Raw genomic sequence first — 13,983 nt, 5'->3', positions numbered from 1 at the left:
ATGAATAGCATAATAAATTTCAGAAGTTTAGTAGACTCCTCACACTTGTTATCGCTTCTTTACTGTCTGTAGTTCCATTATTTGAAACATTCACACATGCAGATTTTAATCTGTCAGACTTGATGCCATTTAGAAGTGCCTCATCTTTATTGGCTAGCGCGTACACCAAGTTCACCAACAAGAAGGAAATTGGGTCCACCAAACTAGACTCTTTAATTTGGTCCAGCATAATGCTAATTATTGTCTCAAACAATTTGTCAAATAATGTTTTGGATTCGACAACAACATCTGCAATTACATCAAAATTAGTAGCGTTCACCAAGAACCCGGCAATTACAACCTGCAACTTCACTTTGTCTGAATTCAACAACTTCACAACTATATGCAACCTTTGTTTGTTTGTATTTTGCTCAATGTTGAAAAACTTAGCCAACAAGAGAGGTTCACTGATCAAATTGTTTAAAAGCTCAAACGAGGCAATCTGGATATGATCTTTCAGTACTATAAGTTCATCAATGTAAGGAATGATCTGTGAAACAAGTAATTTTCTTGTGTCGGAATTTTCACCTGCAGCGACGTTAGTTAGTGCTAGCAACGATTCGTATACATCTAGTGTAGTCATCTCCTGTAAGTATAACTGGTTTGGGTTTATAGGTTCTGAAGTGATAGGCCCAAGTAATTCAACTAAAAATGGAATAGCAGATTTAACATCATACTTTTGAAATGATACTTGAGGGTTAACGCATATCAACAATCGAGCTAAGCTCCGCAACGCTTTGAATCTTTGCTTTAAAATCATTTCCCCTTTTTGAGCTGGTATAGCAACTACTCTGTTTTCGAGTTTTTCGATATTACTGTTATTCACCAAAAAATTCATAACCAACACCAATGACCCTTGCTTAACTAGCTCTACGCGAATACTTTTCGACTGGTCTGTTGATATATGATAAATTATACTTATTATTTCATTGAAATTGTTACCACTTGACAATTGATAGGTTTTGATGGCACTCAATTTGGATACAATCTTGTATTGTTCAACAAGCTGCTTATTAAAGAGTTTGATGTTTTCTTGCTTCTCTTCATTACTGCCAGAATCCATCTGTGGTACCGACACATCCTTCAACTTTCTTCTCGTAGTGTCTGCCTCTGGCTGTTTAAGTTTTGTGATATTGGATAAAATAGCTAGCACACCATATTGCACTGACGTATTAATAGTCTTTTCGGTCGCGTTAATGTGCAAAATTTGTATCAACTTCTCAATCAATGACACATCCATTCTAATCAAGTCTCGAACTTTCCAAAACAAACTCAAATACACGAGACCTTCTAGAGAGTACTCAATGTACTCGAAATCGTCACCTTCAGTGATGTAAAGAAGTAAATCTTTCGCGAGATCAGTTATGTGTATCTTCGATTTCTGTTCTGCTTGTATGAAAGTCCACAATTTCACCACACTCAAAACAGCTAGGATTCGTATGCGTACATTTTGCGATCGCAAATAATCAATTAAGTGCGAGTAATATTCTTGGATTGTAAATGTACGACAAGTCTCCAGAATCGATGATGCAGCAACACATCTCAAAATTACTATGGTAGATGTCAAATCTTTGCCGTGATTTGAAAATGAATCAAGGATGTGTTGCTTTGTGGCCGAATTTGTATATATCTTTGAGCAACAATCAGGGAGAATGGGAAAGCAGATACCAAGAGTCGATATAAAGTTTTTCAAAGCTTCATCATCCAAAAACTTCTCATCCATTTGCAATTGCAAGTACTCATTTATCGTGACCACGCTTTCTTTCTTGTTCAACTCCAAATCGTGAACTAATATAATAAGAACAGCATTATTTACATCCTTATTCTCACCCACAAATGTCAAGAACAAGTTTAAATGCTGTATATTTGTGACTCTGAATTGAGATATTAGTGATATGTAAACCTTCAAATAGTACTCTCTGACATTGGAAGACTTTATTAATATACTACGAATTGCGCTCAACATACCCAAAACGTGTGAATCATACGAGACATGGCTGTACTTTATCAACTTGGCTAGAATGGATCCAGAATGGTCGTCAAGAATTTTCAAAAATAACAACACTTGTGTCGGATTGTCGATTAATTGCTGAGAAAGGGCACGAAAGTCGTTGTCACTGGTATTAGCGTCCTTTAGCCTGTTCCGCAATCGGGTTTTTTGATCGGTGTCCAAATTTTCACTATTTATTCCATCAATCCCACTATCACTTAACCGTAAGTTCTTCAATTCATTAATTAGGTTGAGTTCAGACATACCGTGGAAAAGAGAAACGGAACTTCAGAAAGCCAAAAAAAAAAAAGAAAATCTCACACCTAAATAATATTGACAAACTCATATCATCGTCAATAGAGCACCTCATCATGGATACATCATCAGTACTTGACAAATACACACAAGACCTCTCCAACTTGCCGTTGGAGATACGGCACCTACTAGAAGAGATCAAGAACAAGGATATACAAGTAGCTGAACTTCGAAAACAATGTCAAGCCAAAGACAACCAAATCCATAAATTCATAAGGGCAAACGGCACTCTAACAAAGCACCCGAAGGAACAGCAGTTGTATTATAAAATTGAAGATGATATGAAACAGCTTAAAAATATACAGAAGGAAAAGATACTACTTGCAAATACTGCGCTATTTTTGGTTTCAAAACATTTATTTAATTTCGAAACAGACATTACTAAGCTAGAACGAGATGAGCTCTTGCCCCCACTAGAAGCACCGGTAGACATACAAACATTGAATAAAGACGAATATCTAAATGCTTTAAATGGACTTTCAGATACATTGTCAGCGACACCAACCCCACGAAACGCCTTATCTGTCACGCCTGCTGTTGAGCCCGTCAAGAAAGGACAGAAGAGGAAAGCTGCTAATAAGGGAGTAGTATCTGTTGGTTCAACTCCCGCGGCATCATCGAATAGGACAACTAAAAGATTGAGATCAGAGGAAGTGGAAGAATCTGTCGGCTATGACGCTGGCTCACTTGCTTTAAGTGGGTCCACAGCAGACATTCCTACCAATATGGATGGTCCCCAAGGAGAGGATGCAGATAACAATCTTTACTGTTTTTGTCAAAGAGTATCCTTCGGTGAAATGATAGGGTGTGATAATGAAGACTGTAAGTATGAGTGGTTTCATTGGAGTTGTGTGGGTATAACATCTGCCCCCAAGCCTGACGAAATATGGTACTGTCCCGATTGTAGGCTGCGAAAGAGAAAGAAAAAGGTCTAAACGAGATATTACTGTATTGACCGTATGGGTCTTCGTGTGACTTGTGATACTTTCGTGTCGGCTTACTCTAGTTGGCTACGCATTTAGATGTTACTTGTACACAATGTATGAGAGCGAGTCGGTGCTGTGGCTCTCACATCGAAAGATGTGGTAGGAATCAGAGAATTTGGAGAGTGTTACTTTCAAGTAGACGTTAATGATTATCATTCAGATTTATTATATTCATTTGTATATGTCCCCCTTAATCATGATTTTGTGTCATATTCCAATTTATATTTTTTATGGCTTCATGTTTTTTTTTTTCTCTTTCCAATCCGAAATACATAAACATAAATCTAATTTCCTACTGAATTCTTTTCCTGTCATCTGCATTTCCTACAGACACAGCATAAACACACACTCGCTTTATAACTATGAAGAAGGCAGCTGTATGGACTTTAATTTGCGGTTACTGCTTAGCTGCCGATGCTGTTGCAGCCGCTGCTGCTGCTAACACTGCAACTACCGCCACAACTGCTGCCAATGCTGCTGCTAATACGGCAACTGCAGCTACAACCACCGCCGTCGCAGCAGCAGCTGCTGCCGCTGACACTCTCGCAACTGGAGCTACAACTGCTAACACCGCCACCACCGGAACTGCTACCACGGGTACTGCTACAGCTGGAGCAGCGACAACCGCAACAACGGGTGCAGCAACAGGTACTGCCACAGGCACTGCTACAACAAGTGCCGCTACAGGAACTGCTACAACGGGCGTAACTACGGGTACTGCGACAACAGGAACAGCAACAGGTACCACTAAAACGGGTACCGCTACTACAGGAACGGCCACAACCCCTGCTGGCGCAGCAGCAGCAGATACAGCTACTACCGGTACCACTACCACTTCAGCTGGTGCTGCTGCGGATACTGTAGCAACTGGAGCAGAAACAGCTTCTACATCGGTGAATACAGCTACCATGGATGCTGCTCAACTTGCTGCTTACACTGCTACAGCACAAACAAGTCCTACCACGACTGCAACTGCAGATGATTCTGATGATAGTACCGCAGTTGATGACACCACTAAAAGTCTTTCTTTTGTTACAACAAGAGTATTGAGGTCAACATCATCGAGTGATAATGAGGAATCATCCACTGCATCTGGTGGAGTAAGCAGCCAATCTGGAAATGGAGGATCTCTTCTTGCAGTTAGTCCAGCTTTGGCATTTTTGTTTTACTTTAGTTCAATGATTTTATAGGTTAAATAGATTTTTCGCGTGGAATTTGAAGTTTCGTTTTTTTAGACTGATGATAGTAAAGACCCACGTTCATATATTCACGATGCTAAGATGCGGACTCATTCGACTGAGTCCTGGAATACGTCGCTTTAGCAGCTTTCACTCGTTGTTATCACCCGCTTCTTACGAGTATATCAAAGACTATGAATCACTCCGCCAAAAAGTCAAAGCATCCATCTCAAATAATCCTTCCAACGAAGAGATAGTTCAAGCAATTTCGTCAATCAAGAACCTTCAATCTGAATACCCAATACAAGACCAACTTGAAGCAAACTCCATTCTAACCCAACACTCGAAGAGTATAATAGATGAAGTTTTTGCTAACAAGTCAATGAGTTTTTCACCTCAGTTATTGAAGCAACTTTTGCTTTTAAACTTACCCACGGCTTTGAACCTTGAACTCATCAATGAATACTACAAGCTAAACCCAGATCCAAAAACCATTATAGAAAAACAGGTTGCACTTATCCCACTTCGAAATGCCTTGTATAACGCCGACTTTCAGAGAGCTATTAAAATATCCGATGTTACTGTGGGCCACCCGAATTACATTGCCCATCAAGGTAACATTCTTAAAAGCGGATTTATTAAGCTTGTCTCAACTGCTGCAGCAATCACGCTCTTTACCAAATTTGGTGTAACGTCTTTGATTGACGCCGGCATTTTGCCCACCTCGTGGAACCATTTAGGAGCTATTAACTCGATATTGTTAACATACATCATCAACTCTAGTTTCTTTGTCACTATTGTCAAATTTGGTCGTCAGCTCATTAGTTCAGGAGGTGATTACTTGACGTGGCAAAGAGGAACATTTTATTCACATTGGTTTAAGCATGCAGATGAGATGTTATTCAACTCAAAGATTGTAGAAGCTGACAGAGATTTGAACAATGGAGAGTCCAATCCTGTTGTTGTTGACGAAATTTGCCGACCTGCACCGGAAATCCGAAGCAACATGGACACATTAAATCCAGGCTATGATCGTGAGGGTCACAAGATACGGTTGATGCAGCTAAAGGACGACTTGGAGAAACTCAAATTTCAAGCATATTGGATGACTGGAGGAGATGGTTTCGAATGGGTGGAACCTGACCAAGATCCGGCAGAGATACAATGGAGGACACATTTGGAGAAGTATAATAAACCAGCTTTGGATAAAGCCGATAAAGATGCATTGAGATGGGCAGATGATTTGATTAAAGAGAGCTAGTGGGAAAATGTACATAGAATAAATAAAAACCAAATGCTACACAACTTCTTCGGTTGTAGACTGAGTCTCTGCTTCATCTTCCTCACCTTTTTCCTCTGGCAATGCATACCTGGGAATTAGCCTTATATCGTAATCGGTTTCTAGTTTTAGCTCATCCCAAGGTTCAAAATTAAGCCAAACCATCTCAAAATCGTCATCATCTTCAATAGTATGCGACCCCAAAGTTATACTTGGCTTGGAAAAATTATCGTTGACCAAGTCACTTTTGCCCTCTAATATCAAATCTAGCCGTTCAGCCTTGTTCAATTCGTTAACATCTTTTAATTCATTACTCAACATATGCTCAAATCGTTTGTCATTATTGTCCTTCAATTTCGCATGGATCTCATTGTATTTACCTCTGGTATTCAATTTCTCTAGAAGTCCAAACTTGGTATTAGCTTTCCCGGCACTCAACACATTGTTCTTCTCTCCAAGTTCAATTGATAGATTTTGAAAACCTTCTGGCTCTTCTAATTCTTGACTGACATTTTCAAACCAGCTATGCAATAGTTCAGTCCATTTTCTCAAAGACATAGGCTGGTAGTACTTGTAAGCCCCAAACCATAAACTAGGCTTATCTCCGTTCTTGATTGCTACTTTTCGATAGTGTCGTGCCTCTTCGTACCAAGGGTCATAAGGCAAGATCAATCGACTAATTTCCAACCCACTTCCAAAAACCACAGTGGCTCCAACTGCAGCAAATATCACCAGCTTGAATATGGATCCACTTCTGATTGATTGTGGTGGACCATTCGGGACTGGAACAAGTCGATGCCTGAGTTGATTTCGAGCAAATCTGAAACATCCAACACCTAATAAGAATTGCAAACCGATCATGGTGCATAATGCCGGCCGGTTGTCAGATGATGGGGTGAAAGGGCCCCATATTAATCCAACACTCGGGTTGTGCGGTATGAGAGATTTGGGATTGGGTATCACTATGGTTGTGGAATCGGAGGCTGAAGAAGACGTGAGTGGATTGACAGGGTTGCTAGTTCCATTTTTCTTCTGTGCTTTACTTGTTGAATCGTCTCGTTCGTTGTTATTGTCATTTGGGGGCGGTATGTAAACTCCCATGGTGATTAGATTTAAGTATAGTGGATTGCGTTTTGTTTTGCTTTGTCGACACAGATTCAAGATGTTTGGGAGGGCATTCGAAATTGAAATTTATTAGTGTATGGTAGCGATCATATCACGCATCAATTTGGAAGCATTCAGAAGCAGCCAGATAATATACGGTCACCAAGTAGAAAAAATACTGAGATTAAATTGAAGTTCCTGTACTTAATACAGAGTATTAGAGAATGTAGCTTCTTCGCATGACTACCATCCTAATTTCTTAATTATATGCTTGCATTATAATAATATAAAACTGAACGTTACAAATTTTTGGCATGTATTGACTGACAAGTACAGAGCAGCCTTAAGCTTCGTTTCCATACAAGTCCTCTTTCAAATCGATACCCAATTCCTTTCTGACGTCTTTCAACTCTTCCAAATAAGCAGCGTATTGTTCTGGAGTTTCCACTTTGTGTTTCAAAGCTTCAAAAGTTCTAACGGCTGTTGGGTAATCGTTTACTCGTCTACAAGCTTGCAAAGCTTTTTCAATGACAACTGGAGCAGGAACCAAATCGTATGAGAATACATTGTTCAAGATTCTTTGCACTTCAAATAAATCGTAAGCATCTTCAAATTCCTTTTCGTATCTAAAGCTTATGTTAGTAATTCGTCACAATTAATCAATGAGTCTTTGTATTACATACCTAGCTGTGAATTCTTCAAAAGTTTCATCTTGATGGTCGGAGGAATATGATCTAACACTTTGTTGGAAAGTTGGTCTAACAATAGGAGTCAATCTCATAACATTTGAAATTTTTGGAGTTTGAACTGCCAATCTTGATCTTAATGCTGAGCGAATGGTTGAAGATATCATGCTGAAATAAATAGAATTTGAAATGGAGATTGGATGTTGTTTATAGGACTGTTTGTATTTGGTGCGATGACAACGGTTTCCAACTGCTGTAAGTCTTGAATAAGTGTTCTTTTAAGTTGTGATCTTATTTGGGTTAGCCCTGGTATTCAATTCACGTTGTTATCAAATGGACGTGATAAACCTATTAGATTTGTAAATTCTATTCTTTATTTCCAGTTTTCCTTTTTATTCTATTTTTTTCAGCACATTTGAAGAAGAATTGGTAGCTCAGTAATTAAGCTTTACTACTTGTATTGTATAGTAAAAACATTTATCATAACAATAATTGGACAAAATATTATGGATGTTACTATATGCAGGAAATATTATGAACCAAATCTCTCTTCACATACATTTTTTTAACAAATCGTATGATCTCAGAAGTACAGCACCTTCTTTTAACGAACTCCTAATTGGACCACATATAAAGAGTTTAGGGTATTAGCAGCATGTGCTATGGATTAAGCTGAGTAGAGTGTACCTGGACGAGCTCCATTACGGAAATGGATTTGTGTGCTTGCAAGGGAGTAAATAGAAGTAGCCGTGAGCAAAAATCTTTCTCTCTTTCTTTCTATTCCTTTGTTACACCCCCATGTTACCTCTCGCTTACGAATAGATTACCCCATGTGTGCAGCATTCGCTTTTGTTTTACAATAGCTTAGGTTTTAATGTTGCAACTAAGGCTACAACTGCTCTAAATTTGCCATTTTACACGACTTCAAAACCTTTTGTTTTTGTTTTGAGAAATGCCAAACAACGTCAACCATGAGAACAACATAATAAATTAAGTAATCAATTTGTCAGCACTCGACTACCACCCACTTTGCAACCAAAAACAGTCACTCACAAATCAGTATGAATTACGCTAACTGGCAGACGAAGAACGAAGATATCCATCAACATCACCAACTGCAACAACACCACAACAATTTGACTTTTCGGTCACTGGAATCAATCTCGGTGAATGATAAGTCACCTATTATGGATGCTTCTTCTGGTATTGAGACTACCACAACGGATCCAGAGTTGTCGAGGACCTCTTCGAATCTGAAGTACAATCCAAAACAAATATCATCGTTTACAAAGCGAGCAGAGCAAAATAGAAATGCGCAAAGGGCATTTAGACAAAGGAGGGAGAAATACGTTCAGGATTTAGAAAAAAAGGTGCAAGAAATGGATGAGTTGAAAGCAAAGAATGAAAACTTGAATAACGAAAATGTCCAGTTAAAGGATTATGTGATGATTTTACAAAGGAAAATCATTGAGTTGACTCAAGGGAAGGATTTGGGTCACCATGATCACTCTTTATCAGACCCATTTAGTACGAAGTAGATTTTGTTTTTTGTATGGTTTGATTTAATAACAACCTTGACAGTGAATAGTTTGCATTTGTAGGAAAGTCAGTGGACGACTTCTTATACCTCTTTCATCTGTACTTCTATAGTTTTGTTGTCTGCGCTATCAAGACTGAAAAGGAAAAAAAAAATTTGAAAAATTCAAAAATTAAAATCTTGAGGACATTGACCATTTAGCCTATGATGAGTACTAGGAGCGGCTTGAAGAAAGCTTTACTTCTTTTTAGGAGAGCTCAAAGCACCAAAGCTAGTGGAGCTTGGACAGATTTCAGCGAACGAGCAGCGTCGTTGAGAATAAATAATGATCCTATCAAGGAGACTTTGTTTGGCAAGGTAGATCCAGAAATGGGCCCCGCATCGTTAACCAACAAGGAAGAGAGGCTAGCGTACCACTCTCCTATTGCAATAGACGAAACATTTCAAATGGCGTACAAGATTTTAGAAAATGAAGCTGATGCAAAGTATAAAGTTATACATCGTTTGAAGATGTCTCTTGAAAATGCGAAATCTGAGAAGGATGCACTAACTATAAAGAATCAAATTGATAAATATTTGGTGGAAGCTGAGATTGAAAATCCTGAAGTTTTATACAATGCCGAGTTTGTCGACCCTCAACAACTAGACAAATCACAACCAGTGTATAGACATTTGTTAAAGGAGAAGTGGGAAAACTATGACTTGCTAGTTACTATGCAAAGACTAGAACAGTTACATGTTATCCCAGATACCTTGCCAACATTGGTACCAAAAGCTGATGTGAAAGTTAAATTCACTCACAATACAGATGATCAATTCAGTCAATGGGTTACACCGGGTTCATTATTACCCGCATTTGCTGTTTCAGAACCGCCTACAATACATATTCAAGAATTTGACCGAATCGAGGGTAACAAAAGCTTGTATACTGTTTTGTTGGTAAATCCAGATACGCCTGACTTGGAAACAAACTCGTTTACAACTACCTTGCACTATGGCTTGAAAAATGTTACGCTCAACAATGTTGACAATTCGATAGATATCACCAAATTGTTGAAAGTAGGACCAAAGGTTACTTTTCAAGAATACGTTCCTTTAATGCCAGAGAAGAATGCTCCCGCACAAAGAGCTTGTTTATGGGTTTTCAGACAATCCAAGGAACTTGGTGGCATTGCTGACCTGAAGGAAAATTTTGACATTAGAGAATTCGTTGCTAAACATGGCTTAACTCCAATTGGTGCTCACGTTTGGAGACAAAAGTTTGACAGAAGTGTTCCGGAAATCAGACAATTATATGGTTTGGGAGAGGGACGTGTATATGAAAAGGCTAGAAGTATGGATCCTATCAATCTTTAAAAGACGTTGTGTATCTTAACCTGTATATAATTAATGAAAGTTGCTTATACAAATTTCAAACTGTGTTTCAGCTACACGTAGCTATAAGTATGGATTTTTCTCCTTCCATGAAGCTTTTCACAATCAAGTACAAAATTTGTGACGGGCATTTCTCATTCAGAAAAAAAACGAAAAGTCTACGATATTTCCTCTTAACACAACCAAGCTCTTATATTACTCACACTAAAGCTTTGAATTATATCCTATGCAATAACCACTAACCTAACTAATGACAACAGAATTCGATGGTCGACGGAAAGATTTGTTTGAAATAAATTCAAAGGCTTGGGCAGGAGAGTATGAATTCCCTCTTGCAACCAAGTTAGATTCATCATTAAAGAAGAATTCAGCATTTATCAAGAAAGTAAAGACTGGATTAAACCAAGAGCAGTACTCTAATGTTTTGAAAGATATTGGATCTGTGTCTATAGAGAAGTACTTGTCAGAAGTTATTGTATCACTTGTGGAGGGTTTGTGCAAAGTTTCAAAGAATGATGAAATAAATGCAGCAGTGGAAGTTATATCTGCATTACATCAAAGGTTTGGAAAACAATTTACGGGGGATTTGTTGAACGGCATATTGGTCAACATAGTGAACCCATCAAAAGCGGAATTGGCTGATAAGGAGGAATCTTCTCGCTTATCCCGTCAGAAGAATCTTTTGCGTTTGGTTGGAGAGTTTTACATTGTTGGAATTTTACAAACTGCAGCCGACTTTTTGGATGTTTTAGATTCAAAAGTGATCAAAAGTTTTGCTTTAGACAAAAGAAGAAATGAGCCGATATTAATTTTGTTGTTGAAATACTTACTAAACTTTGAAATCGAACTGGGAAGAAGCTTAAATATGGTGCAGTCATTTTTGAAAAGGTTCAGTCATATCATTTTTAGTGATAGCGAGCTCTTACCACTGGACTCTAGGCATGTGCTAAAACAAATATTCCTCATCTACACAGAGGCGGTTTTCAATATCATGATGAAGATCAAAAAGCAGGTACATAAACTAGACGTTCGTAACAAAAAAGCAGCCATCAGAACTGGACGTATCTTAGAAGATGAACAACTGGAGTTTGATGAAAGAAAAAAATTATTTGAGCAATTCAAAGCAATAGCGAGTTTCTTATCCCAGGTGTGTGACTTGTCGTTGCCAGATGATTTGAATGATGTAACAGAAGAAGAGGAAGAGGAGGATAATTCTGTCGAAGTAGTGAAGCAGGCAGTAGGTAATGACGAAGACCTGGTTGGAATTTGGGAAGATGCTAAGGAGAAAAACTTTTACACAGTTATTCCGCTGTTAGGTGAGTTGTTAGAGGCTCACCCAGAAACTCCCAACTGTAAATCCACACAATCCCATAAAGACGGAGAAAAGATTCAAGAGTTCTTAGACAGGTTGGAAGATGTTCGGGGCAACAACTTGGAACAGCTAGTTGTGGAGTTTAACAATTTGAATTTGAACAACAAAGCTACAAAGAACAGGATTATGCGATTCTTTATTGAAACATCTACTTTGAATAATTTAAAGTATTACACGCGATTTTTGAAAATTAATGAACTCAATTTGTCTGAATTGATTGAGGAATTGATCACATATTTAGACAAAGGGTTCCGGTCTCAGATTCACCGAAATAAACTCAACGTGAAAAATATTTTATTCTTTGTTGAGTTGATCAAGTTTAAGATGGTACCAAAACATGTTGTGTTTCATAAAATTCGTAGTTTGACGTTGAACGTTACATCAACAAACAATATAGAAATATTGACTGTATTTTACGAACATGTGGGCAGGTTCTTACTACATGATGCAGAGAGCAAGGATTTGATGCGAGAAATGATTGATCTATTGAGGGAAAAGCTGAAACAGTCAAATTTGAATGTTAATGACAAGTTAGCCATCAACAATTTATTAATCACAGTTGAGCCGCCAGTAACAAAGGTCCAGACTCTTAGGGAAGCTCCCAAGCTATCCACAAAACAAATGTTCATTCAAAAAATACTCAGGGAGGAGTTGAATCTGGACACGCGGTCTCTTGTTGTAAAACATTTTAGAGCAAAGTTTGGGCAACTTGGTCAAGCTGAATATTACACTTTGGTCGATTGCTTTTCCAAACCAAATTTGATTAACTATGACAACATTCCTGCTCTTGCAAAAGTTTTACTGGCTTTTGGTGAAAAGTATAAATCGTTGGTGGTGCTTTCTGTTGATACCATTGTCGAGGATATTATTCGTGGCTTGGAATTGAACGACTTTAGGATGAACAGAACTCGAATGGCTCAGGTAAAGTACTTGGCAGAGCTATACAATTCAAGAGTGATCAACTTCAAACTCCTCAATGACATGTTGTACCGTATCCTTTGCTATGGCCATCCGCAAAATCAGCCTTTGCCTCAAAACTGGGATGTTGCGATTGACATGCCAAATAACTATTTCCGAATTCAAATGTGTTGTTTATTGTTAATATCAATCAAGTCGATTTTTGTGGATACAGATGTTGGAAAAAAGAAGTCCCTGAACCGTGCTGCAAGTATCAAGCGAAGGAATGACATTAATAAGGATCTTTTGGGTGTATTTATGACTTTTTTCCAATATTACATGTACTGCAAAGAGTCTCCATTCCCTGTGGATGTTGAATTTAGGTTGGATGACTTGTTCAAAAAATACAAGAGTATTCCGACTGTGAAGAGATACGACACTATACAGGAAGTTCTTAGAGGCTTGGGTGGTGCTATGCAGAAACGAAAGGAAGCGGAATCCTTATTGGAGAAGGAAGATGAATCTGTTGAAAGTGAGCCAGAAAAGCAGCTTATATCTGCCAGTGTCAGCTCAGACGATGATAGCGATGCTGATTATGATGATGGAGATGAAGAAGAGGGGGAAGATGAAAATGACGACGAAGAAGATAGTGACGATGATGACGACAGTGAAGATGATGACGATGATGATGAAGATGATGATGAGGAAAGTGGTGAATCGGATGAAGAAGATGAAGAGCTTGGTGATGATGATTTATCACGTGTATCATCATCTGAAGATCAAATATCGGAGGCTGAAAGGGCTAGACTTGAAGCTGAACGAATATTTCAAGAAGATTTGGATCGAGAATTTCAAAAAATAATGATTGAGTCGTATGGATCAACACAGCAACAACAGCAGCAACAGCAACATCCGGGTAAACAACCTGCTTTCAAACAGTCACTACCGCTTCCAAGCCAACTCAACATCTCAGAGAGGTCATCGGGTAGTGCTAATAAACAGGGCACAGTGGCATTTGGTTTGTTGACCAAGAATGGTAAGAACCAAAAGATTAAGCAACTTAACTTACCATCAGATAATATATTTGCTGAATCCGTAGTTAGAGAGCAAGAAAATCGTAAACGTGATAAGCAAAGAATTATTAAACTTGCATCTAGAATGGATGATTAAGGTAGCTATAAGAGGAAGTTATATCAAATAGTGTTCATTTGTCATGTTACACCAGG

The 13,983-nt window shown here is 38.4% G+C and overlaps 9 protein-coding genes across 9 annotated transcripts; 6 read left to right on the top strand and 3 right to left on the bottom strand. All coding sequences in view use genetic code 12, as the record gives it.

The window, feature by feature from the left end:
• Positions 1-19: 19 nt before the first annotated feature.
• On the bottom strand, positions 20-2,293 carry CORT_0A10870 (She4 protein; the record flags this gene model as incomplete). The annotated part of the gene is made up of 1 exon (XM_003866862.1): positions 20-2,293. One exon carries the CDS (start codon positions 2,291-2,293, stop codon positions 20-22), a length of 2,274 nt encoding a protein of 757 aa, XP_003866910.1.
• Positions 2,294-2,400: 107 nt separating this feature from the next.
• On the top strand, positions 2,401-3,279 carry CORT_0A10860 (Nbn1 subunit of the NuA4 histone acetyltransferase complex; the record flags this gene model as incomplete). The annotated part of the gene is made up of 1 exon (XM_003866861.1): positions 2,401-3,279. One exon carries the CDS (start codon positions 2,401-2,403, stop codon positions 3,277-3,279), a length of 879 nt encoding a protein of 292 aa, XP_003866909.1.
• A 413-nt stretch (positions 3,280-3,692) lies between these two features.
• Positions 3,693-4,520, top strand: CORT_0A10850 (Pga33 GPI-anchored protein; the record flags this gene model as incomplete). The annotated part of the gene is made up of 1 exon (XM_003866860.1): positions 3,693-4,520. One exon carries the CDS (start codon positions 3,693-3,695, stop codon positions 4,518-4,520), a length of 828 nt encoding a protein of 275 aa, XP_003866908.1.
• Positions 4,521-4,569: 49 nt separating this feature from the next.
• On the top strand, positions 4,570-5,769 carry CORT_0A10840 (hypothetical protein; the record flags this gene model as incomplete). The annotated part of the gene is made up of 1 exon (XM_003866859.1): positions 4,570-5,769. One exon carries the CDS (start codon positions 4,570-4,572, stop codon positions 5,767-5,769), a length of 1,200 nt encoding a protein of 399 aa, XP_003866907.1.
• Positions 5,770-5,805: 36 nt separating this feature from the next.
• On the bottom strand, positions 5,806-6,888 carry CORT_0A10830 (hypothetical protein; the record flags this gene model as incomplete). The annotated part of the gene is made up of 1 exon (XM_003866858.1): positions 5,806-6,888. One exon carries the CDS (start codon positions 6,886-6,888, stop codon positions 5,806-5,808), a length of 1,083 nt encoding a protein of 360 aa, XP_003866906.1.
• Positions 6,889-7,234: 346 nt separating this feature from the next.
• On the bottom strand, positions 7,235-7,744 carry CORT_0A10820 (Cox6 cytochrome c oxidase; the record flags this gene model as incomplete). Its single annotated transcript, XM_003866857.1, has 2 exons — positions 7,235-7,517; positions 7,575-7,744. 2 exons carry the CDS (start codon positions 7,742-7,744, stop codon positions 7,235-7,237), a joined length of 453 nt encoding a protein of 150 aa, XP_003866905.1.
• An 894-nt stretch (positions 7,745-8,638) lies between these two features.
• CORT_0A10810 (Cap4 transcriptional regulator with bZip domain) lies at positions 8,639-9,115 on the top strand (the record flags this gene model as incomplete). Its single annotated transcript, XM_003866856.1, has 1 exon — positions 8,639-9,115. One exon carries the CDS (start codon positions 8,639-8,641, stop codon positions 9,113-9,115), a length of 477 nt encoding a protein of 158 aa, XP_003866904.1.
• A 203-nt stretch (positions 9,116-9,318) lies between these two features.
• Positions 9,319-10,470, top strand: CORT_0A10800 (Mrpl35 protein; the record flags this gene model as incomplete). The annotated part of the gene is made up of 1 exon (XM_003866855.1): positions 9,319-10,470. The coding sequence occupies one exon, from the start codon at positions 9,319-9,321 to the stop codon at positions 10,468-10,470; it is 1,152 nt and encodes a 383-aa protein (XP_003866903.1).
• Positions 10,471-10,738: 268 nt separating this feature from the next.
• CORT_0A10790 (Nmd2 protein) lies at positions 10,739-13,927 on the top strand (the record flags this gene model as incomplete). The annotated part of the gene is made up of 1 exon (XM_003866854.1): positions 10,739-13,927. One exon carries the CDS (start codon positions 10,739-10,741, stop codon positions 13,925-13,927), a length of 3,189 nt encoding a protein of 1,062 aa, XP_003866902.1.
• Positions 13,928-13,983: the final 56 nt, after the last annotated feature.

The sequence above is a fragment of the Candida orthopsilosis genome, assembly GCF_000315875.1.
Source record: "Candida orthopsilosis Co 90-125, chromosome 1 draft sequence".
Taxonomy (NCBI): domain Eukaryota; kingdom Fungi; phylum Ascomycota; class Pichiomycetes; order Serinales; family Debaryomycetaceae; genus Lodderomyces; species Lodderomyces orthopsilosis.
The sequence above is the reverse complement of the archived record's forward strand: the minus strand, read 5'-3'. Positions and strand labels throughout refer to the sequence as shown.